Source organism: Clinocottus analis, unplaced genomic scaffold, assembly GCF_023055335.1.
Source record: "Clinocottus analis isolate CAN_PGR_092001 unplaced genomic scaffold, fCliAna1.0.p SCAF_4, whole genome shotgun sequence".
NCBI classification, from domain to species: domain Eukaryota; kingdom Metazoa; phylum Chordata; class Actinopteri; order Perciformes; family Cottidae; genus Clinocottus; species Clinocottus analis.
Window position 1 is genome coordinate 13,100,718 of NW_027176153.1, and position 25,083 is coordinate 13,125,800.

At 38.9% G+C, this 25,083-nt stretch overlaps 1 protein-coding gene across 2 annotated transcripts; it reads left to right on the forward strand.

The window, feature by feature from the left end:
* Positions 1-768: 768 nt before the first annotated feature.
* On the forward strand, positions 769-24,647 carry LOC137800403 (probable G-protein coupled receptor 153). 2 transcript variants are annotated; one of them, XM_068597582.1, is made up of 7 exons: positions 769-885; positions 8,314-8,942; positions 12,224-12,653; positions 17,261-17,450; positions 20,021-20,050; positions 22,567-22,586; positions 23,130-24,647. In XM_068597582.1, the coding sequence occupies exons 1-7, from the start codon at positions 796-798 to the stop codon at positions 23,985-23,987; spliced, it is 2,247 nt and encodes a 748-aa protein (XP_068453683.1). In that variant the 5' UTR covers positions 769-795; the 3' UTR covers positions 23,988-24,647. The 2 variants fall into 2 exon arrangements, with proteins under 2 accessions (XP_068453683.1, XP_068453684.1); XM_068597583.1 differs by lacking the exon at positions 20,021-20,050.
* The last annotated feature ends 436 nt before the right edge of the window (positions 24,648-25,083 follow it).

Consider the following 25,083-nt stretch of genomic DNA (forward strand, 5'->3'; position numbering starts at 1 on the left):
ATCAATGTTGATGCTGACACCCTATCCCGACTGCCACTGGACATTGACAGGTATGTGGTTGTGTGCACCGAGGAATTGTCCAAGGAAACAGTATCTGCAACGTGGGAAGGTAGTCACGCTGCAGAGAAACAAGACATTGCTTATGTGGCAATTTCGTGGAGTATGAGCATGAGGGAACTAGACCCAGCACAGATGAATGTGACGGAGCTGTTAGCTCTGAAACAATTGACGAAGAGAGTGAACCAGTCAGGAAGTCCACACGAGACAGAAGGCCGACACGGATATTGACATATGTCCAACATATTACCAGGCATCGTACGAAATACCTCATCAGGCACTGACATACCAGGCCATGCCTTACACCCCAGTAATGCCATATTCAGTTCCTGTTTACCTACACTGAAGAGCACACACACACGCACACACACGCACACACGCACATACACGCACACACCTTGACCTTTTTGAAACACAGTTGCCTTAAATCACCTATATCAACATTAGAGTGTTAAATTGGTTAAAAGAACGGTTTTGTGGTATTGTTTAAATAAGATTTGTTATCAGGAGCCATTTTTATTTTGTCCGGGAGCGTGTGACGCACACAAATGTATGGTCACATTTTGTTTGTTTTGATTTTCTTTCATTTTATTTCTATGGTGTGTTATACAATATGTGCCCAGTGGGTGGCAGTGCAGTATTGTGGTCGCGCACCGACATGCGCGAGCAGCCTCAAATATAACTTGAGAAAATGCGGGAAAACGAAGAAAAGGAAGACAGCCACTGTTAGCTAGCTAGATGAGCTATGTTTACTTTATGGCCGTGAACAACACTAGGACTGCTGATACACCAGCAGAGCTGGTCCTGGTCCTCAGGATCTTGGCTGAGGTAGAAAGGCCACATTTTTGCTTAAAAGTTTAGCTGTTCACTTCTGGCTGTTTTTCAAAGTTTGTAATCCTCTGCTTTGCTTCCTCCTTTGGGTTTAGAGCTCAGTGTGAACACACTGAGAGGGGACCGACGAAGATCTTGACGGATCTTAATTAAGCATAGTTTCATTCAGACTTATTTTAGGTTTTGGTACATGTGCACTGTTAATTAAAACCCCACTGTATAATAATGACAGAGGTAGACTGATAGAAAAATAGTAGAGTAGGAAAGCACTCTTGGAAATTACCCCCGGCCAATCACGGATGTGAACAATAAAGACTATAAAGGATGCAATCATTATTTTATTTTTTTACTTGATTAACTTTTCCCCTCCTGTTATAACTCTGTTATCTCCGTTTGTGACAAAGTATCCTTAATGTGAACTTTGTAAAAAATGAGGTCACAAATATCAGCCGTCTGGTTCCTAAAGAGGTGACTCCCTTTTGTTTAACAGCGGTATCTTCTTTTTGTTAAACAGTTGGTTAAAGCCGGTCCTGCTGATCATTTGTCACGCCAGGAGGAACCTCTCCTGGACTATCGATAACTCGATAATGAGCGTTCACTGGAGATGAGTAAGATTGATGGTGTATTGCCCTCTGAGAGCCGTTGTCATTCCTCATGGGGTGAGAGAGAGAGAGCTCTTCGCCAGCATTTTGTGGGCGACACCATCGCCTTGAGGAAGAGACAAGTATACCTAAATTGGCTGCTGGCCTAAGCAAGTTGTTGAACTAAACTAATTGTACAAATTAGAAAATAAATGAGAAATAAAATTTTTTGTTTTGTAAAAACATTATGTGTGTTAACATTCTCAATGTTATAATAATGTCCTTGACTTAACTGCTGATACATTCCGATAGGGGATGTATAAATACTGTGAAAGTGTCTAACTGCTCAAGCTGCAGAGAAATGCACGCAGCCCGTACTCAGTAACTGTGCATTTTAAACAGGCTCGTGATCTCACTAGGGCTGAACGATTCAGTTTATGGAAATCTCAATATGGCCTACTAATTTTCTAATAATTTATTAATGGTGAAAATGTGTGTCAAAATACAATTTTAAATTATATATTGTTGTGTTGCATAGATGTCCTGGCCTACACCTAATATTCTATAGACTTAAGAAAATATCTTTGCTTGGAACAGATCCTGCTAAAATCCAATTATAATCATATTATTATATTAGCATTTCAATGAAAATGAGGATAATAATGTTAAATTTCTCATTCCCTATATTCTTTTCAATATGAGTAAAAAGTATTAATTTTTATTCCTCTGAGCCAGTGCCAGCCGAGGCTATCTTTCCATAAAATCTCTACGTGAGATCTTGTGTTCAGACGTGAGGGATTTCTCCTGGCTGAAAATGTTTAAGACCAAATATTTCAGTTAAATCACATGTTGATCCATAAAATCACAACCGCCATTAACACTGCAAAGTCAACTACAATTAGACCTTATTGGAAGTTGCTTAAAATTCTTTAACAGTTCTGTCCCTTAACATACAAATGAAAATCTACAGTAGACTTCAGAGTTAGTGTTAGACTTAATCAGGCTAAATGTGTTGATCATAACGATTACCTGATCAATATTTTAGCATAAGTCCCAAAACATGTGGGTTTGGGACTAGAAAATTGCCTGTTTATAATACGTAGATTTATAACTGGTTGTTAATTTTACACAAGGGGGATCGTGGTTTGTTTTGTTCACCGGCATCGAGTGAGAAAACAATTGCAGCTCTGTGAATTTATCACAGCGGTCAGGCCTCTGATATCTCAGAGCCTAACTTGCACAAACCTCTGTCAGATAAAGGATCAATGAGTTAGGCAGAATAGACCAGCATATTCAAGAAACTCTGCATTCTCTCTGCATCTAGCTGAGAAAAAGGGTGGATGGCAGGTTAACAAGGGAGATGCATTGTGTGAATTTTGCTCACAAGGGGAAGAACAAACCCCCTCAAATCGCCTACGAGTTATAATCTATGGATTAGTTTTTCTCACTTAATAAGATCCTCGTAGGCTGCTCAGTACAAACTTCCATTATTTAGAAACATAAACAAACAATAATATTACAGAGCAGTTACCGTAACATAAGTCAACAAAGGGATTACAGCTAGATAATAATTATAGCTAAATATTGCACGATGTTGTTGGCTTATAGGTCTAGTACCTTTTTAACACTAGACGTTGTGTAATTGCCTTTAAGTGGGGCAGGGAAACGAGTGACTTGCCCTGACATTACCCGCGTAAGGCACAAGCTGTAGGACTGCACCCGTATTGGGCAGCTAGCTCCCTAGCACGAGTCTCTGTGACTGTGTACATGTGAAGCAGGGTGCTGCTGCAAAAAAAGCTTACCTGCTGACTTGACTTCCAAAGTAAAGCACCTGTCATGTGTAAGCATCAGCGACGTAATATTTAACACTCAGACTGTGCTCTGGGGAAAGCTGGGCAGCCTCCCAGGACCGAGTATATTCCTCTCTGACAGCTCCGGGAATGAGTTGCTGGTCGGGCAATAAGACCATGCATCCCACCTGTCAACGGGGAGCTTATGAAGTCCACTCCTTTCGCCCACTAAAGTCCAGCTCCAGCCAATTGGAAGCTGAGAGATGAGGGTCAGGATTAAACATGCAGCTTTCCCTTTGTGCTGATGAACGTGGCTAGATAAAGATTTGTAAATCATTATGTTCCCTGGAACAGGTTTACATGTAATAATTGGTCTGATCTCGTTCAGACACACCATCAACCATTTTGGCCTTTGTTTTAATAGATACATGCTTCTTTATGCCTGCCAAAGTCGGTCTCGGCACACTTGTCTCTTCCTCTCTGTATCTCAGCTTTTTGTGGTTTGAGATGAAGAGTGACATTTTTTTCCCCCTGCAGTTCAAAATGTGACTAATGTGCCAAGTGGTAAGCCATCCAGGAGAAGAAACACTCTGTTCCCTACACAGCAGTTTTCATCAGCCCTTTACGCTGATGGTATTCCTGCAAATGCGTTTGTGCAAACAGACTGCCATTTATGTTTCCACTGACGTATACATCGTTGTAGGGAATTATTATACTGTGTCTAGGAATGAAACGAGCAATGCTGAGTAATCTGTATCGAAACAATCTCAAAATATCATATACTGAAACAATGGGGTCAGAAGCACTATACTACACACAGGACAGCAGTCCCTTTGTGTGTTTTTTTTTTTTTTTTACCATTTTGATTTTTCTTTTGGAACAAAGTCTTTAGCTCTGTTGATGTTATTATAAGTAAAGACACAAGTATTGTTTAATGGCAAAAATCCGTTATTTCTTGTTCCAAAGCAAATTTACTTAGGTTGAAATTATTTACCATACCTTTTTGCTTTTAAGCAAGTCTTCACATCTAAATTCAAACAGTTCATATAGATTAAGAAAAGTGCCAAATGATTAATTAGTCAAAGACTGTTGAAGCTACTATGACACATTTCTGTTTCCTAATCTTCCTCAATGAATCTGTGCCACACTGTTCACATTCAACATCTCCATGCTAGAGAGAGAAAGTCTTTACAGCCTTGTGTAATTGTCAGTGCTGATTTCCCCTGTGTAGAAGACAGATTTGACTGGGAAGCCCAGGGGATTGTGGGTGATGGCGCTGCTACTTCCACTATGGATAGAAAGCGTATCAGTGACGTGTTAAAATACAACCAGTGCTTCAACTACTATAACCAGTGTTATTCCTGTAACTATCACTAATACATCTGTGACGTACATTATACCACCACTACTACCTCAACTAATATGATGTGCTTAAAGTATAAGAAGTGCCAACGCAGTTTGAAATATGACGTGCTTTTTTGTAATTAAGTATAATTTAATTCAGAATAGATTAATTTAACCGGATTTCCATCCAGATGTTATGTCTAACACTTGTGCAAAAGTTGCTACACATCCTGTTTTGACAGTTAACCATAAACAGTTGTTTTTTCTTCGTAAAGTCTGCTCAGAATATGCTGGAGATAGGAGAAAGTGAAGAAGAAAATGAAGAAGATGCAACTGAGCAGTTGATTATGATCCAGAAACCTTCAGTTGAACAAAAACATAAAAGGTTAAACAACAGAGTGTTTGTGCCTCAAAGTCTTTGAAGGGTTACTAATGAGGGTTAGTAATGAGCGAACTGCATAGGCTCTTTAGTGTCACTCATTCTCAACAAAATCTTCTTGATTGTTACTGATGGTATTTACATTATTTGCTCTTTTTTACACCAAACATTACTGCAACTGTTGTAACACAATATACAGTGAACTGTTTAGCTTTAAGCCTGGAGACTTGTCATCGAGAAAATACCTCACCAATCTTAAGAGTAAGATTGTGTCTGTGAAACCTTAAACCATCAACTTAAACTCCACAAATGGGCTGACTCACATTTGGATGTGAGGTATTGAGCCAAACACTTAGTCCAGGGGAGATATCGCACTCTTAATCTTTAATTTTCTGAGTCGTATTTCTGAACCCATATGTTCATATTCATGTTCATATGGCCTTCAGTCCATTTTATGAACAGAATAGATGTTTTAACTTCTCCTCATCTATGTTTTCTTCTCTAACAGGAAGAGCAGTTAACACATAAACAAACATAAACACACAAAGCAAACCTAATATTTAGTATTCCAATCTGCTGATTGTTGATTTCAGGCCAATATCCTATGAATAACCTCAATCGTAGATGATTTTTGGATTTATTATGAGTTTGTGTCACTACAGTTTTATATTTTAGTTGCCAGCTATTTTCGTTTTTTTTCCATCTGACTTACACAAGAGAGGAATGTGGGGAAGTTTATTTTCTCTTATCTAGTTTGCAGTCTAGTATTGCAGAGTTTACCCACATTGTAGACATGATTAAGTGTGTCTGCATTTTTCATTTCTGAAGGCAGCACAGCACAGTGATAAGGGGAATATTTATCAACCTTTATCGCAAGTTCCGGTCTGGTTCGGTGCTGCTAGATGACACTGACTGGCCTACTTCCATGTCGGTCCGCATGATGAATGATTTCACCAAGCATGAATGTGCTTAAACTAAAAGATGCTTGAGAATTGGGCTCATTCTCAGTGGCGTCTTGTATCGTAAAGAGTAACACATAATGTCACTCGATACATCTTGTTGCTGTGTTATGCGAACAGTGAATAGCTCAAACTTACGCAGAGAGTGACTCGACCATCAAAGTTAGCCGTTAGAAATACCATGTATTGTTTGTTTTAAATCTCCACGGCACCTACAGTTGTTCCCAGAGGTAGAAAACCAGTAGTTTCTTGTAAAAATTCTGGAGTAACCTTTGTACCCTGTCCTGCAATTTATTTTATTAATGAAAAGCTGCCATTGTTCCTCTTGAGCCTCATGAGTCACCCAAGCAGCTGCTCTCTTGCTTGGGGGCTGAATTATAGACACAGCTGGATAAGGAGAAAGGTACATTTTTGGCGTATAGATAAATAGATAGAGAGTATCATGGTAAGGGAACAAATTATTAGTTAAGTGGGCTATAGCTTCTCTCTGTGGCTGCAAGAGGTTTTATGAGACATTTATGAACTCCTCTAGAAGAACAGATGAAAGCAGGAAGATGAAAACAATGAGCTGAAAGAGTAATCATTCTACTACTACTAATTATCTGTGTGTTTGTCACACAAGAGACCCTTTTGCATACAGTCATGTGATGAATACTTGGATATACTTATCCTCAGTTTCCACACAAGCTGTTGAAAAGGTTGGTTACATTCAGTGTTTACTTCAGCTATCTATCATTTCCACAGTGACTTGTTATTATCTTCTTTTTTAATCTATGTATTTAAATTGTCTAAAATCCCACTGCAACATCACCCACAATGTAGAGATAAAAGTCACATAGACACTAGGATCTTCTTTATTAGACCGTTGACACCAGGGGGATCACAACACACTTAATCTCTTTTAAATTGAAACAGATGGTCTTACATGACAGAGTGTTTAGAACACAAAAGAAGAGGAAAAAGATAAATTGACCATAAAACACTGCTGAAGCTTCAGATATAATATTTTACTGTGGTACTTGTGTTCAGTAGCATTAGTCCATTCCTAACAAATTGTGCCATATTTTAGCTTGTCGTTCTCCCTGGGTCTAGTAATTAAATCCTGTAAGTTAAGGTGCTTTTGTGTAAATTTGTAGTTCCTTCTGAAACAAACTTAATATTTCATCATGTGGTTGCAGGATGACCTCCTGATTTATATGGTTCCGTGGGTCCTGAGTAATTTGGTAGATGCTGCTTCATAACCTCCTGCTGACAGACGTTTGAGGTGTCATTGGCGGGAAGTGTGAGAGGATCAGCTCAGTGGCAGTGAGAGCAGGGTGATGATGATGTGGTTCGTGTCATTTCCAGTGTCCCCTCTTTGGGGTCTTGCCCAAAGCACATCAGTGTTTGGACAAGCCAAAAGACAGGAAATAGATGTGACAACACGCTCTAGCAGTGCCAAGCACTTTTCACTCCACAGTAGGGGAACCAAAGTCATCCTGTGTTGATTATTCTCTGGCTGAAGTTGTTATGCTAGAAATAGCCCTAAAGACTGACCAAAACTGTAGCAAGCTTTTTTTTCTCGCTCGTTCCTTCAATGACTCCTTGTAACAGGATCGCATGCGATTCAGTGGTGTTATGTCCCTATTTTTTAATGGGTATGGATGTGGATCTTACAATATAACAAATCCCTGATCATTCACACGACAAACTGTTGCCTCAAAAATACTTAAGAGTTGAATCAACACCTCTCCGACAGCATCAACAAAACATAACACTTGTATGTGTGCCAATAATTATGTTCTTCATGGACTGATATATTAAGCAGCAGATCTAAACAACTAATGAACTGGAACTAAAGGATGTTTTATGTATTTTTGCTTGATGTATGACACAGTTAATTGATTATTAAAGTTATCGTCACCTCATTTGTTTTAATTGACAATTAGATTAATTAATTGACAAATTGTTTCAGCTGTAAGCTTTACAAAATGGTAATAATTTTAAGGCAATCCCATTGCGTGTTGTTTGTTTCTGGTTTTTTTTTTGAGGATTTTGGTATAAATGGATATTTATGTCAGTGGCATCACATGCAAAGTGTTCCCATCATGCCTCCATTCAGTAGAAAATAGCAATTGCAAATGACCATATCTTTATACTATTGTCATATAACTTGCAGAATTAAAACATAAAAATAAAATAAGCTCTGCTGACTGAAACTGTTCTTCATCAGATGACATGTGCATAACTGTTGCAATTAACCCTTTTAGTTCACTGAGATGAGGGATCATGTCTGATGAAGGATTACTTAGAATTGGACTGGCTCATATCATTTTCTTTACATCCTCTGTCTCTGATTACCCTGTGACATCTTATCTTCTCTCCGTCCTCAGGCTTGTGAGGGAACTGGCCCGGCTCTTTCATCCTCCCCCTCTAACAATCCGCTGTGCAATCCGCACCTCCACCATGTCCTTTCCCTGCTGTGGTGCTCCCATGGAGAGTGCACGCCCACCCAGATAGGATGCCTGCCTTGCCCGACGTCCTGCATCCCCTCCTGCCCGTCACCACCTCCTCCTTCTCCTCTTGTGTACCTGCTCTTGCTAACAGTTCCTTGCGGACCCTTTGGCTCCGCTCTGCCCCACTCCAACATGGTGGATGAGATGACCACCATGAAGGATGACGTCATCAACGCCAACACGCTGGCTTGGCTTGTCTGTTCGGGCGTGTCCATCCTGGCCAACACTTGGAGCATCCTTAGCGTCAGTGCCAAGCAGAAAAAGTGGAAGCCACTGGAGTTCCTCATCTGCACGCTTGCGGGCACACACATCCTCAACATGGCAATCCCCATCACCATGTACTGTGTCATAACACTGCGCCGTCAGCACTCTAACTATGAGTGGAACGAGGGGCTGTGCAAGGTGTTTGTCTCCACCTTCTACACCCTCACACTGGTCACTTGCTTCTCCGTCACGTCGCTGTCCTATCACCGCATGTGGATGGTACGCTGGCCTGTGAACTACAGGTAAGAAAGACACTGTCTATTGCTCAAAAAGTGTTGTTTACGCTTGTTCAGATTCTTAATTTACACAGTGTATTCTGTACTTAAGTATTGTTGTACAAAGCCAGAGCCTAGGAGCACATTTTTATAGATTCTGATGCGGTTACAGTACTTTGCCTTTTTACACATTCAATCATCAATTTGTTATACATTTTCAAACAATTTCATTTAAACTCTCACCTGCTGCAAGGGTTTACATAAGCACTTTCTGACATTTCAAGCTGCAAATTTGGGACTACTTGTGTAGATTCTGAGCAGATTGCTCAAATGGGATCGAGAGGAAGTTTATATTAGTGTCACTTGTCAGCCTGTTTACCTCAGTTTTTGAGAGGGGTGCTTAGGTGAAAGGATTAGGTGGAACGTATGTCCTGCCAGTGCCAACGCTTGCAACACCATGTAAAACCCTCTAGACTAAGCATCTGCCAGATCTAGCTTTCAGCTTCATTTGGCTTCTCACAACAAGTGATATTACTAAGTAATACTGAATAATACAGAAAAGGTTCACATCACATTAACAGTCTGCATTAACACCATTTTGCTCTCGTTAGATTTCCAAGACATCTGCGGTTCACATGTAATCAGATGTTCTGAACATCATTGCTGCTTCTTTTTGGTCTGTGTTCACATAAACAGCTCTTTAACTGCTCTTTAAGGCAGTTTTATTTGAAAATCACACTCACATTAAAAGCACATTAAATGACAAAATAATAAGGTTATGTCGTTATATACATATAATTTTGGTTTTACAAACCAGGAGTTTGGTTTATGATATCTTTGTCATCTTCACATTTTATCTGCAATGATACATGATGATAACAATAACTGTGTAGCAACAAACCTAAAAGAATACTCATCGTATAATCATTTGCTAGTTTGTGACTTACAGCTGAAGGACGACATCTTACCTTGAAGTACACGTCAGATGTCTTGGCTTTGTTATTCATGAGTCATTTCAGATCATCAGTTGCACATGAATGCATTTGTAGGAAAACTACCGTTGAAAATTCAGGTTGGCACAACACAAACAAGCTACAATATGAGTTATTGAAATGGAGCAGAAGATAATGCTATGGTACATGCGGTGAAGATCAGTATTCTGTTACACTGCTCTTTCTCCACTGATTAAAACAAAGAGTGATTTTACTTCCTGTGGCATCAGATGCTCTGATAGGTCTGCAGATGCACAGCCTAACCGCCTAGTCAGTGTTGCCAATTTTGAAGATAAGCAGATGTTCAAATATGATATGCAAACTTCCTTTTAAATCCTTGGTCAATCTTACTATCTATATTTCTTGCGCATCTGTCACTATTGGCTGATGCCCACACAGATATCAAGCTTTACTCAAATGCTTTTTTTTTTAAAACTCCCTCAGCTGTTCTCTCCCTCATCTGACTATATTTTCTCTCATCTTCTGTCTGGAAGCAATGTATTTCCTCTCAGCAGCTCTTCTTCATGTTTCCAAGTCACTTTTAACAATAATATGGTGGAGTGATATCTCAGGCGATGCACCGTGTAATTGCTGTTCATCTTTCATTTAAATCGCTTCACGTTTGCCCTGCTGAGGTAGCATGGCTGCCTTGTCTGTGACATTAACACAGACCGAAGGACTGAATTATGAATTCCAACCTTGTACTTGGGCAGCTGTTCTCATCATCCTGCGCTTACTGTCTCTTAGGAGCTTTTCCCCCTCGCAATGCTATCTCTCTGGTAATAGATTCAAGCAGCTTGGTGACGTAACTTTCCCGTCATGTGCACCCCAGGCACATTCAGGAAAGGCTAGCATAATTACTCACAGTGACAACAAGACCTACTTGTCTTTGCACAAATCCATAGTGCAAAGATGGAGGCTACTGCTGCCCTCTCTGAGCCATTTCTGTAGTGTCAGTTCTTGTAAGCTAATGCATCAGTAGTTACACATATTTTACAAGCTTATTTTGCTTTTTTTATGTAAGGACTGCCTTCTATAGTAGTTCTCTAGAGGATGTTAATGAGAGGATAGGATAGGATATGTGTATAATATAATATACACATTATATCCTATTATAATATATAATAGGATATGTGCTTTCCTGCCCAAACTATTCCTGCAAATTTCACACCTCAAGGCCGATTTATACTCCGGTTTTACGCAGAGACGCAAGCACGCAAGACACGCATGGCCGACCTTGCGTGGTCAAATCGGCCATTTTGCGTGTTTGCGTGTTTGCGTGCTTGCGTGCGTCACCCCAAATTTCTGATAGAAATTCAGAAATTTGGGGTGACGCACGCAAAATGGCCGATTTGATATTTTGATATATTTTATATTATAAAACAGCCTGGTTGCAGAAGCATAATTCGCCCTTAACAGATAATTTACTTCCCAACACAAATAATTTATGCAAACTGCCTACATGCCCCTAATTATTATAGCTATTTTTTAAGGTGGCCAATTTATAAATAAGGGACTGAGGTGACAAAAGCCATACAAATAGATTGTGTCTATGTATTCTACAAGCTGAATAAGGATCGGCATGTGTGAGTTGGGACTGATTCCTTGAAGGTGCAAAAGGATAGCACAATCCTTTTTATCAATGAGAACACAAGTAACTGCCTGTCATATTGTTAGATGTGTGTATGCTGTTACCAGAGGACAAACACAATCAGCAAATTGCTCAACTGTAACAATTACTTGGAGGGGAGAGGATGTGGAAATCCCTTCGTACTGAAATAGACCTTGATGACAAAATAGACAGAGGGACGTGAAACACAATCTTTAGCCAACATCAAAGCTTTGATTTCCCTCCATTCAACTCCGGTTTATTTGAGTGAAGCATGTGTGGGATAGTACTTTTTCAGCTTTTATATTCCAGGTGCAGATCTCCTACATTTATGATGTAGTTTTGCTCATTTATGGCTCTTCCCACTGAATTTCTCAGTCAGACATATTGTTTTTTCCCATATAAAATATAACAGTGCTCTCACACACATGTAAATGGTTTGAGTTGGGGCACTTAATGTTTTCTTAGACTATTTGTGCAGTTTGTATAAAGTTTGGAACCTACACTTTTGGCATTTTTGGTCCAAGCGCCTGCACTCTTTTGTACAGAAGTGATAAAACATTTCAGATCAGTACCAAGGTCCACTAGTATAAAACTCTGATGAGCTACAGGGCATTAACAGCTGATAAAAAAAACAAAGCCCATTTCTCTTAAAGGCCTGACAGCAGTTTGACTTAGTTTATGCTAAAATATTGTTCTGCTTCCAGGTTGAGTAACACCAAGAAGCAGGCAGTGCACACAGTGATGGGCATCTGGATGGTCTCCTTCATCCTGTCCACGCTTCCAGCTGTGGGCTGGCACGACACTATTCGCCGCTTCTACACCTCTGACTGCCGATTCATTGTGAAGGAGATTGGTCTTGGCTTCGGCGTATGCTTTCTGCTGCTGATAGGCGGCAGTGTGGCCATGGGTGTGATCTGCATCGGTATCGCTCTCTTCCAGACCTTCTCCATCCAGGCAGGCCACAAGGCTGACAAGAACAAGTTCAACGTCCCCACCATAGTGGTGGAGGACGCTCAGGGGAAGCGCAGATCATCCATTGATGGATCGGAGCCTCTCAAGACATCACTGCAGATCACCTACCTGATCAGTGGAATCGTCTTCATCTACGACTTCCTGACTGGCTTCCCCATACTGGTGAGTATACCGCCTAAACGTAGTTGCAGGTAATGATGGAGCCCGCCCGAAGAACCAACCAGTTTGAGGGTGCATCAAACATTCCAAATAAAAGCTTTTCTTTATGACCATAGGCTCTGTTAAACAATTTTAAAAGACTCTTCAGGCTATTTGGATCAACACATATATTTTTCCCCGGGCACTGCATTGTAAAAAAGAAGTTGTTCACTTGCCCTCCAAGTTGCAACTGGATTTCCTAAACCAACCAAACATAGCAGCTGCAAGAAACATATCTGTTTGATCATATCATGTGACAAAAGAAAAACAAATGCATTTTTATACATGCAAATATAACATTATTAACAGAAATATGACTTACAGTAGGAACTTGTAATTACAGTATTTAATTAGTTTTTCAGATGGTGTGTGTAAAGAAACACACTAACATGTAGTGAGATCTGGCTGATGGCAGGGTTTGGCTGTTTGCTTTGAAGGATGGATGTTGATGATTTAGCACTGGAGAGAGAGGGAGATGGTGGTGAAAACTAAACATTAAGGCGAAAAGAACAGTTTGAGGTTGGAGTTTGTCCACGTGAACCTCAGTAATCATAGCATATTGTTTTAATATTTACAATCATTATCGCATGTTTCTACTCATCTGCGGTAGCAAGTAGTCAGGCTTTGTGTGTTGTGTCTTTATGTACAGTTTATACTTTTGGATGAAGTAAGCGGAGTTGATTTAATTCTGTCTATAATAACAATGATAATAATAAAGAGCAGAATATGTTGGCCAACACCATAGAAACATGTTGACGGTTCATCCCTTCCTATTGCATCCTGTGTGTAGCTCATAGACCTGTCCCAGGTTCAGGTCACTGGAGACGTCCTCTCTCAGTTTCGAGAAATCCAGGCTTTGAAAACAGAGTGTAACTACACTAATATGGAGATAATCCACATTTATGTTAATATCATCATTGCTTAGATATTGTATGGTTAGATATTGGTTAGATATGGTTAGATATTGTATGGCAGTCTTTAAAAGAAGTAAAAGACAACACGTTATGCCATCCAAAATCGAAGACGATATTTAGTTTCATATTACAACATTTGTATGAAATCCATTTATTGCCTATAGTTTACCTTCACTCTACTGTCTAGTGAAACTGATCCTTTGAGTGCATTGTAAGTGGGGGAAGAAGGAACGAGTTCTGTTTCAATGCGTCGCCATTTGGTTTGCAAAATCCCCCCTTAGGGTGACATTCATTTTTAAAAGAGTCAATTCATTGGTTGTCTATGCAGACTTAAAAGCCTGTGGAAGGCTCAAGGCTTATTATGATGCAGCCAAACCAGCCATCCTGTCTTCTTTAAGCAAGCCATCATGCTAGAGCCATGTTTTTCCATATGGAAGATCAACATCGACAGCTTTAGTTTTTATTCAAGCAAATAATCTCTTCTTGTGTAATGATTACAGTGTACATTATTTAAAAAGTGGATATAAGTGGTTGAGGTTTTAGATTTGACTTGTTTATGTTTTTACTTCTAAATAGGAGAACATCATGGGTGTCAAAGCGTCAGTTTAGATTTAACACATTTCCTCTATTCTCTTATCAGCTTTATAAGCCATCTGTTCATAGTACCTTTTAAACCCTTTTACGTCACGCAAACCTGTTTTAATTGAGAAACTTCAGCACAAAGTATCTGCACAAGCCTTTAATGTAAAATATGAAGCACACAGCAAGATAACTATTACTTTTCCATTAATCACAGGAGAAACAAGCTTTAGTGTTTTTAATTGCACGGTTGTTTGTTTGTTTTAGTTCCAGCGATGATTGAGCTGAAACACTTCACACGAAACCACCAAGGCATGTTGCCATGTGAGAGATAATAAACAAGAGCATGCTATCAATCAACTTAAAAAAAGACATCATCGTTCTAAAAATCTGCTTTGCATAAAATTGGCCCTTGGCCTACAACAAGGAGCACGTACGGCCGTAGTTGAGATTTTACAGAGAATATAGTGCATCAGCGTTTGCACCAAAAAGGAATGTGAAAAAATATATAGAGACTGAATGAACTAAATTATTAAATTATTGCTGGTAAGAGCAATTGCTCAGTACTGATGAGCTCACAGGTCTTTAGGCATCACAGCTGTTGTTTGTTGTTAAAAAATAATCAAAACACTCGGAAATGCTTTTTATGAATTTGTCAATTTCAGTGAACGATAAAATATACTGGAACTGCCCCTGTTTCTTTATATAATAACTCTCTCGATATAGTTTGTAAAAATCAGAGGGGAAACTACATTTGTGTTGCTTCATAAGCTGGAAGCTGATTTGAAAAGACAGTGATGTATCACTTACACTACAACATCCTATTATGTGTCTCTATGTGTGTGCATAACCGAGACGTTAGAATAGTACTGATGAAAGATATATTTCCACTTCAGTAAGAGAAACAACAGAAGTTCAGCTAGCCGTCTTCATTGCCTGATGTAATGAGCTATTTAAATGCATCGAAAGCTGTAACGCAAATGTATTGCATCACACAGAGAAATACTGATGAATAAATAAGAGAAACATAGTAGAATCACCACCTTATGTGTGCTAAAAAGCAGAAGTATCATATGTATATGACCATATACTCAAGATATGGTGTCTGAGTTGATAAACCACTTATACTCCCAACACTTTTATTAAAAAAATAAAGCCCTTCTGAGGTATCTCTTTAATGGTGGCCAATGTTTTATTAATCCATAAATTATACTTATGTAACAGCAATACTTGTTATATAACTATTGGTAACTGTAATAGTTATGTAATTACCTGTTGTAGTCTCGTTGTCAAGTTCAAACATGCCACTTTGTTAAATGACCTGTTATCCATTTATGGGCTGTAAGAAATTACATTTAGAGGTTAAAATACACAAAGCTACTGATAAAACTCCACCACTCATAAGCTCCCAAAGGAAAAAAAATTACCCATTAGTGTAAAGTACATTAGTTGTAATATCATCATAACCGAGATTTTTCTAGATTCGTAACCCGTTGTAAGGTGTTAAGACATGTTCTGACGCTATAATGAGTGTTGTGTAATTACTTTCATGCTTTCTGCCTGAAAGTGTGTTGAAAATCAGCAGGTGATGTGTTCTAAGAGAAATAAAACCTGTGTTTGCCTCCAGCGTCTCTTCTGTCCACAGTCTGTAGTCTACCTCGCAGTTTTTAGATTGGTTTCGCTCCATACGCAAACAAGATCCATATCTGTTTGAGACTTCACAACTTTATTAAGTCATGTTGTGAAGATATGGCCAGTGCTCGAGTTCAACATATGATCAGAGGAGGTGACACCCGAGCTAATTAGTTTGACTGAAGCAATTTGATCAGTGTGTCTTGGCGCAATACATTAGATATGAGGGTGAGACTCTGTAACGATCAGATAATGCACTATGTTGCTCCCCTGACTCATTTTAGTTATCATGCTTGTTGTAAAAAGTGGTCATAACCTGACCAAGGTCACCAAGGTCACCTTTCCATACTAAAGGAGCAGGTCAGGGCCTGATGATGAAATGAATGAATATTAGATGCAATATCTGCGACTCAAACATCCAACTAGTAATCTGAATGCATCTGATCCAGTTTCTTTTTTGAAAATCGATTGTCTTTTCTGCATTCTCGCTTAACAAATGTGAGAATGTTCTGCTTTTTTGAGGATTTTCTGCTTTTATATGATTGTAAGTTAAATTCAATAATTTGTGGTGATGTATTTACATTAATTCATAACATTTCGTTGAATAAATGATTGATTGAAGAATAATAAACTGAAAAAGTAAATAATCATTAGTTGCAGCACAAGTTCAAGTGATGAGGGGGACAAATGACGGCCATTTTTTCTTCATGTGTCTACTGTATATCACAACAGTATGTCGGCTTCTTGTTTGGTTGTTTATTGCCATTACGCATTTACTATATTAATATATAGAACCGGATCTGAGGGATTATACTTGTATTTTATTCTTACAATGGACACTCTGCAATCTTGTGTTGAGTCGAGTGTCTGCTGAGAGCTTGAATATAATTAAACGGAGGGTGGTGTTGGAGCAAGTATCTCTTTATGGTTTTAACACAGATCCTTCTCACGGCGGATCTCCCACTGGTCAAATACAATAAAGGGCAGGTTCTGTCATTTGGATCAGGGTGCATCTAACCGGAAAAATGTTTACGTCAATTTGTTAAAGTGTCTTTATTCTAAGCGGGACTTAATACAGCAGCAGAAATCAGAAGCGTCAAGCCCCTTACTTTGCTCTGATGCTGTTTGGTGTCTGAACTACTGAGGACGCTGTTTAAAACAGCAAGTAAGAGCTGTTACATTTAGTTGTCAATGTTGGGACCAGGCACATGGTAGTACCCATTTAATGAAGTGGAGTTGAACCAAGTCTTCTGAAAACCTCAATACAACCAATTTATAAAGTAATTAGTCAATGTATGTATTGATTAAATAAATACTAGCTTTGTAGACCCAATCCATGTTATTATGAGTGCTCTGAATATTGCTGAATGGATTTTAATGAGCCTATGATATATTTATCATTCTAGTCTTCACCATTCAGTGAAACCCTTTGCTTACCCTGCCCAGGTGGTGAGCTTCGCCAGTCTGAAGTTTGAGCTTTCCTACAACTGGATGGTGTTGTGTGTGCTGTGGTGCTCCATTGCCCAGTCCATCCTGTTGCCCATGTTCCTCTGGGCTTGTGACCGCTATCGGGCTGACATCCGCATGGTGTGGGAGAAGTGCGTCGCCATCATGTCCAACGACGACGTGGATGAGGGTAAGACACTGTCAGAAACCTTCCTCCTGTCCTGTGCCTCTTTTTTCCCTCCTCTTCACCTGATGATGTGAATAAGGATGATGATACTAAGACAGCTGCGTGGACTAGATTAGAGATCGTCCAGTTAAAGCAAAGACCGCATTCTCGAAGGTGGTTAAACATTTTGCAGTTTTTCAAAACGTGGAATTGCAGATAATTTGCTTGAGTTTTCAAAATCCAAATTGGAGTTAAAAAGGATTCATGAGTTTCTGAATTCAGTGTTTGGACACGGAGTAGTTTGTGTAGAGAAGTGTTCTGGACTATCTTTGGTCAGAGGAATTGCAGAGGCCAATGTGATTTATCAACCTGAATGGTTTTGTTTCTCGGCCTATAGGGAATTGTTGAACTGGGGAAATTGAGGGCAACAATATCGCAGGAAGGGAACGGAGGTTAGCGTTAAGCTGAAAACTCTTTAGTTTAGAGCCTAATGTTTGATAGACATGTCCACCTCTTGTCCTTGAGGTCACCTTTTGTGATTAACAATCACAGTTGCATTAATGTAATAGCAACTGAGACATGCCGCAATTCATAATAAAATGTTTTAGTTAAACTATGGCAGAGAATCCAGTGGTCATGATAATACACATAAACATTTTACCTGATAACATCTACTCAAGCCAATGAACAGCAAAGATTTATGATGAGAAACAATACACTTTTCAGCATGTTGCAGAGAAAAGGTGCACTACTGCATATTATTTTTCTTCAGTGTGTGAAGATAACTGATGTTGTGAAATCCCAGGAGGTGACATTAATAATAATAACATAATATATGTCTTACTTATATTTCTGTGGGCAATTTCAACCCTGCACACACACAGCTATAGCAGTAGCTATACAGAGTCGTTCTTTAGACAGCCAAGGTAGGTTGAGGGAGTTTATGACTCTTTTGACACTTATTTTTTTCATCACAAGCCACCTTTCTAGTTTACACAGGGTCAGTAATTTGTTCCCAAATAATAGATATTTTAATAAAGATAATATATTCCTGGTTTTACCTCATGATGCAGGTTTAAATTGCTCCTTGACTCCGGAGCGGCCATGATTACCAAAGCTTCAAATCCTCACCGTCTGTGACGGCTCTGCTTGGTGTTCTAAGTATTAAACTACGCAATTAGAGTCTGTTACTGCCACCTAGTTCCAGTCTGATCAATCCAGTTCAACCAGATTCTAGAAACAGTAATGCGACTCATTACTCGTTATGAAAATATTAAACAGTCTGTTGGTCTCATTGATTATTGGTCTGAACTGGTTTCTAAATTGTGATGCAGAATGACCCCAATATATTGTATTCCTTGAAATTGCTCCAAAGCTCTAAATATTAGGATTGATCATTCTAAAAATGTGGTTGAGAGGTTTATTTAACCTGTTTTGTGAGAAATATGGACATTTTTTACCCTGGGCTATCAGAAATCATAAAAATAACCATGTCTATTTAGAAGTAAAGTAGTTTTTACCATTTTAGTTATGACCGTTTACAATAGCGATCATAGGTTAGGCTGTCTGTACATGTTTCTTAAATCAATAAGTGTACATATAGTTTTATTTAATTATTTTAAAATGTCATTTGTAATTTACATGTTGTTGAGTTTTGAAATCAGTGGTCAAATATTATCATGTGACCTATTGTGTGACCTTTGTTGTCAGGAGATGAAACTGAAGTGACAAGTGTCTGTTTAACATAACTTTCTGCACTAAAATATATTTTTCTGTGTTTTTGTTTGTGTTGTGTACTTTATAGAATGCTTTACTTTACCATGCTATGAGATTGTTGTTGTTACAAAAATATTGCTGGGGAAGGACATATTTACCCTGCAGCACTTTTTTCTTTTTCAATCTAGTGTGTTTAAACTGCACAATCTTCCTCCAAAATGCCACCGCATGAGAGGACCATCACATAAATGGTTCATATGTTCGGAACCAGAGTGAGCTGAAACGCACTTTCATCTCATTATGATGGTCATATTTCCTTCAAGTCACAAAGGGTTGCACCCAAGTCTTTTTCTTAAAACACAACAGATTTTTTGTTAATATTTTATTTGTTTTAATTCATTTTTCTTTCTGTGAGGTGGACTACCCATCTAATAGTCCGATCCTTTTGACTTTGAGAGAAAAATAGTATATATTTTAAGGCAGAAGTCTGAATTAAACTGCACTTAGTAGATATATGAATACAAGATAAAAAGAGAATGATGGTAGGCTAAAAATGCTAGGAATCAAAGACACTTCAACAAAATTTGTTTGCAGAATCAGGTCACATGATAATCATAGAAAGGCGTGTGCAGTGCACCCCTGACCAGATCTCCTCAATTTATTCAAAACGTATGAAGCATTTTTTTTCTTCTATTACAACTGTTTAAACTCAACCCAATCTGAACCCCTCTCTCCTGTTTTTAACCCTCCAAACCTGTTGATCCTCTCCCTCTCCACATCCTCCCTGATAACTGCTAGGAGTAGGAGCCATTGAGCAACACAGGGCAGGCCATACTCTGTGTGATAATTAACACTGCCAGTTCTCTGCTTTTTTCCAGAGGGCTTGCCATGTATAACTCATCACAGTTGTATGTATAAGGATTGTTTCCCGTTTTCCCGAAGCTACTGACTTGCATGCCAAGCTGCCTGTGCAAACAGCTACTTTCATCTTTCATCTTTTTGGCCAACATTTTCCTCAAGATCAGCATTTTACACTCATCTCCAATTGATCTATAATGAACATGAATGCAGTCATTGGGAAAATAAACTTTCTTTATATACTCAGAACACTTTGTGTAAGTGTAAGCCTTGTAGCTTTAAAGATTCTCAATGCAGCTATTTGGCATGGTTTCTGAATTAGCACCCATCTAGAGCTTTTTAAAATGCCCTTACTATACATTTATATTTAATTATTGTTAATTTTTGTAGCAACCTTTTTTTAATATAAACCTCATATTCCAGAGCAATCCCATAGTCTAAATCAACAAAACTAAGAACAATTGAACTTGTCTCTCTTATCTATTCGTCTGTCTGTCTGTCTGTCTGTCTGTCTTGTTTGAGATCGTTGCTCTCTAATCCTGACGTTCGTGCTTTTCTGCACTTTGCAGAAAACAGCCAAGATGGAGGAATTCATGCCGACTTAATATATGACAGACCATATGACTATAGCTCGGCGCCTGAAATCGTGACGGTAGACCGTAATGCCAAGTATGAGTTCTCAACCTTAGAAAGGGGGGTTCTGCAAGGGTATCCATTGAGGGAACATCAGGAAGATAAAATGCAGTATTTGCAGGTATATTTTTTTATTAATTTTCTTCATTTATTTTACTTGATCAATTGAACTATTTTAAAATGACACTGTGCATGGTGAAGTGGCCTTATGGGCCTTTACAATATCTTGTTAGAATCATCAGACATTTTGTGATGCTATCTTTACCAGATATGCCACAGATTTCTTTGTTTATTTTACGTGAATCAAAAATACACTCTGACTAATGTTTGGTAAATATGACCATCGACAGTCCCATCAACATGTTAGATTCATTTATCAACTATAGTGTGTCCTAGCCAAAGGCCTACATGCAATTAACTCCATTTTTATTTTGTGAGAGGGTAAGAGCTTAACTTAACTGACTTACCTTCTACATTTCAGGAGTCCCTCAAGGTTTCATGAAAGCACTAAAAACATTTGCGCATGTTCTACCCAAAAGCATTGTGTCCATTGGATCGGACATCCATCCCAGTCAGATGCAGAGCTGTGAAATGCTCCTTTTCAGCCTGCATTTATGCCAAAATGTTCTTTCCCAACATGCAGCCTTCTAGGTCAATTCAACAAAACCATGTTTTCTGCGTTGGTTCCAATACTGACTTCACGCTGAAAGTTGTAGCCCACAATCCAACATTGGATACTTTTTCATGACAATTATTTATTTAACGCAGTGATGATGATGAATATCTTGCTTGACTTGGCCTGGAAGGCTGTAGTGATGATATTTAACTTTAGAATCAACTAATGCAACCCACACAATATTAACTTTTAACAAAGCATCTTCATACTGTGTCATCTTTGTCAGAAAACAACTGAACGAGGGCTTCAGTTTTCTCAGTACAGCCTGCAGCTAAAGCAGTCTACATTTACTTGACAAATTTACTAATTGAAATATATACATAAATATTTTGTATATATCTATATCTATCTATATATATATATATATATATATATATATATATATATATATGTATATATATATATATACATATATATATATATATATATATATGTATATATATATATATATATGTATATATATATATATATATATGTATATATATATATATATATATATATATATATATATATATATATATATATATATATATATGTATATATGTATATATGTATATATTAAAATGGTATTACACCGCGGATGTCCAACAATCGAATGGACGTTTTAAAGAGCAATGATTTAAATTGGATTTAGTTTGACATTTTACAAAGCCTGGAAACAGAGATGTATACAGTAGTAGTATCATTTCATCAGACCAAATCATTACTTCATCCATTGTTTTTGTGTCCGATACACCTCGTCATTAGATTTAGAAGATTATTTGGATCGTAAAGTAATATTTAACGATGTTATTCTTGGCTCTATACGTGTGATGGTGAATCAAATAAGGTGCTTTTTTAAATTTTAGTTAAAAGACGACATGCTAAACTGTGTCACATAATCTTTTTGCTGCAAGAAAGGTGAAGGTCTAATTAGACCATGAACAAACAAAGCCCATTCAATCCTTCATCAATCAAAGGAATAGAACATCCATTTGAGAATTTCCCTTCTCACATGGTTTGATTGCAGAATAAAGCCTCTTTGGCTTTATTAGCTTGTTGTGCAAGTCTCTGTCTTTCTTCATCATGCATCTGAATTCATTCTTATGCTTGTGCTGCCCTCTGCTGTTCAGCCCTTTCACCTTACACACTCGATGCTACTGTATCGTCTGCTGTCTCATTTCTCTGTATTTACTAAAACCCACCACAGGGGGGCAGGCTGATATCAATCTTGTGGCTCTTGACGTCACCTTGACAAATCCTCTCTCTCTTGCATAGTTGTCAGAGCAGAATGGAATGTGAGTATAACATGTAGGGAACAATCATCTTTTTCAGTTTTCATCTCCAAATAATGGAGGTGAATACTAGATCCGTGATAACCATGTTGATGTCTGTTAAAATGTTCATACATGTCTGAGTGATTCATAAAAAGAAAACAAGTTAAAGTGGCACTTATCATCTTGGACACGACTTATTGTGTTGCACTACAGCTGAATCAATGTACCAAAGGAGAATGAATTTTGATACTTACCTGAAAAAGAGCATTGAGCTCAATGTCATCAACCTAAATATTTACATAAAGCAGTTAATTGGGACTATTACAGATCAGTGTTATTACTAAAATTGCAGTATAGTATCGCAGTGGCATTGGCAGCCACATAAGCTCAAAGAAACCTACATGTAAAATCTGTTTTAATTGGTAACGTACGTGTATTGATAATATCCATCGTAATGTTTACAATGAGCACTGCCACAGTGCTTAATGGTTTTGTTTTGCTGTACTTGAATGAATGGCCTCGTTATTTGGACACTGAAGGGTTTGATCTGTGTGTTGCGTTCAGGTGCCCCCTACAAGAAGATTCTCCCACGACGAAACCGACATGTGGACCAGCGACCAGATCCCCTCATACCTTCACCGATGGGGCTCCACCGAGGACATGATAGTGACTGCCCACTACAGCTCCACCTTACCGCGCCGCGAGAGGCGCAGGAGCAGCCTGGTCTTCTACCACGAGGAGAGCCACCATCACCATCACCCGCATCGCAAGCGGCGGCGCTCTGAGGAAAATATGCACACCCTCAAGCACCTGCCACGCGTGGTTTGTGGCGGGGAGCACTACGAGGACGAACTGCGGTGTTTTAGCCGCGATGAGGTGATCAACTTTATAGATGAGACACCGCTACCGAGCCCGAGGAAGAGCCCACGGCGCACATCCACCATCTCCCTTATCCCAAATGTGTATGATCAGCACACAGTCATCCTGCCACACTTCCCGCTCACAGACTTTGAGCGTGAGCCTCAAGCGCTCAGGCGGCTCTCAGAACACAAAAGGAGTAGCAGTCGGGGCAACACGCCCGAGGCTTCCCCCAAACCAGACAGGCCTTCTGGAAAGATCCGAACTCATTGTAGCCCTGGGGCCTGTGGCTCTGGCAAAGGCGGCCGGGAGCGTGTGCGAGACGTGAAGCAGCAGTGTGAAGTGGGCCCACCCGGGCGCAGCCAGCAGACTCCAGGGCGCTCTGCCTGTAGGCCCAGGACAGGCGGTGGAGCCAGGCCTGAGGCTGGAGCTGACTGGGGGCATCAGAAGCACCTGAGCAAGGGTGAGAGTAAAGTGAGCACAAACAGTTATGTAAGCACACCCTCAACGTCGTCCAAGGGATACATCACCTTCCACTCTGATTCTGTCGGCTCCACCACCTAAAAGCAAAGGTTAATCTTGTTAATATCAACATTATTACTGAAGTAATAAAAACCACCGGAACATTGATGGTTACGAGAAAGTGACATACTGGATTATTTGTCCTTTTTACTTGTGCCACTATTCTTGTTTTACTATATATACCACCAGTAAAACATTTGTTATGCTAAATGGCCTTGGGAGCTTTGGACATATTTTCTGAATGGGCCTAATGTTTACTTCATATATGTAGGTTTGTGAAAAGGTGGGATGGTTCAGCTTTCACATCACAAAATATCACAGAATGACACTTTTTATTTCCAGCACTGACACAATTATATATTTTTTGTGAACATTGCCACTTGTTGTTTTTGCTGTTCGATGTTGTTTCTTATGAACTGCTCAAGGAATTGGAGGAGGTAGTTGTTCGGGTGGTATTTTTCTCTTTCCTTTTTTATTTTGCACTTAAGAACTTGAACTCATTGTATTTTATTTTGCCTTAATGGCTGTGGTTTGTTGTATGGATTCATTGGCTTTCAAACCAAACTTTTCTGAATACTGTTCTATGTACCTTGATATTGACTTAAGGACATGCCTCAGTATACATGTTATTATTTTTATTTTGATCATGTTGCACAACTTTATTATTATTCACAACACAATAAAGTTTTTTTTTTCAAGCACCCTTTGTGGAAGTAAACTGAGAGTGGTAATCCCAAACACTTTATTGCCTATAATAGTTTTACAGTTACTGTGTGATATTGAGGTATAACGTGAAGACCCCTAAATTCCTAAGGAAAATGTGAAGTCAGTTTTTTAATGAAGATTGATGGGACATGTATATATGAAGGATATTGGATTCATGGTTTTAATGTTCTTTTTTGTTTAATGAGACCTTTGCTTCGAACATTTCCTCCCAGTTCTTATTCCAATGTTTGTGTTAACTTTGGAGATGATCAGGCACAACAGTTGGCCACCACCACATTGCATATTTCCGTATAAAACATCAGACTAATACATCTGGAAATGGTGCTTTGTCTTCATCAACTGAGCATGTCAGCCTGACTGCACTTCTTATTTGTTTCAGTAATGTGTTAGAATGGACCAATAATTATTTTAT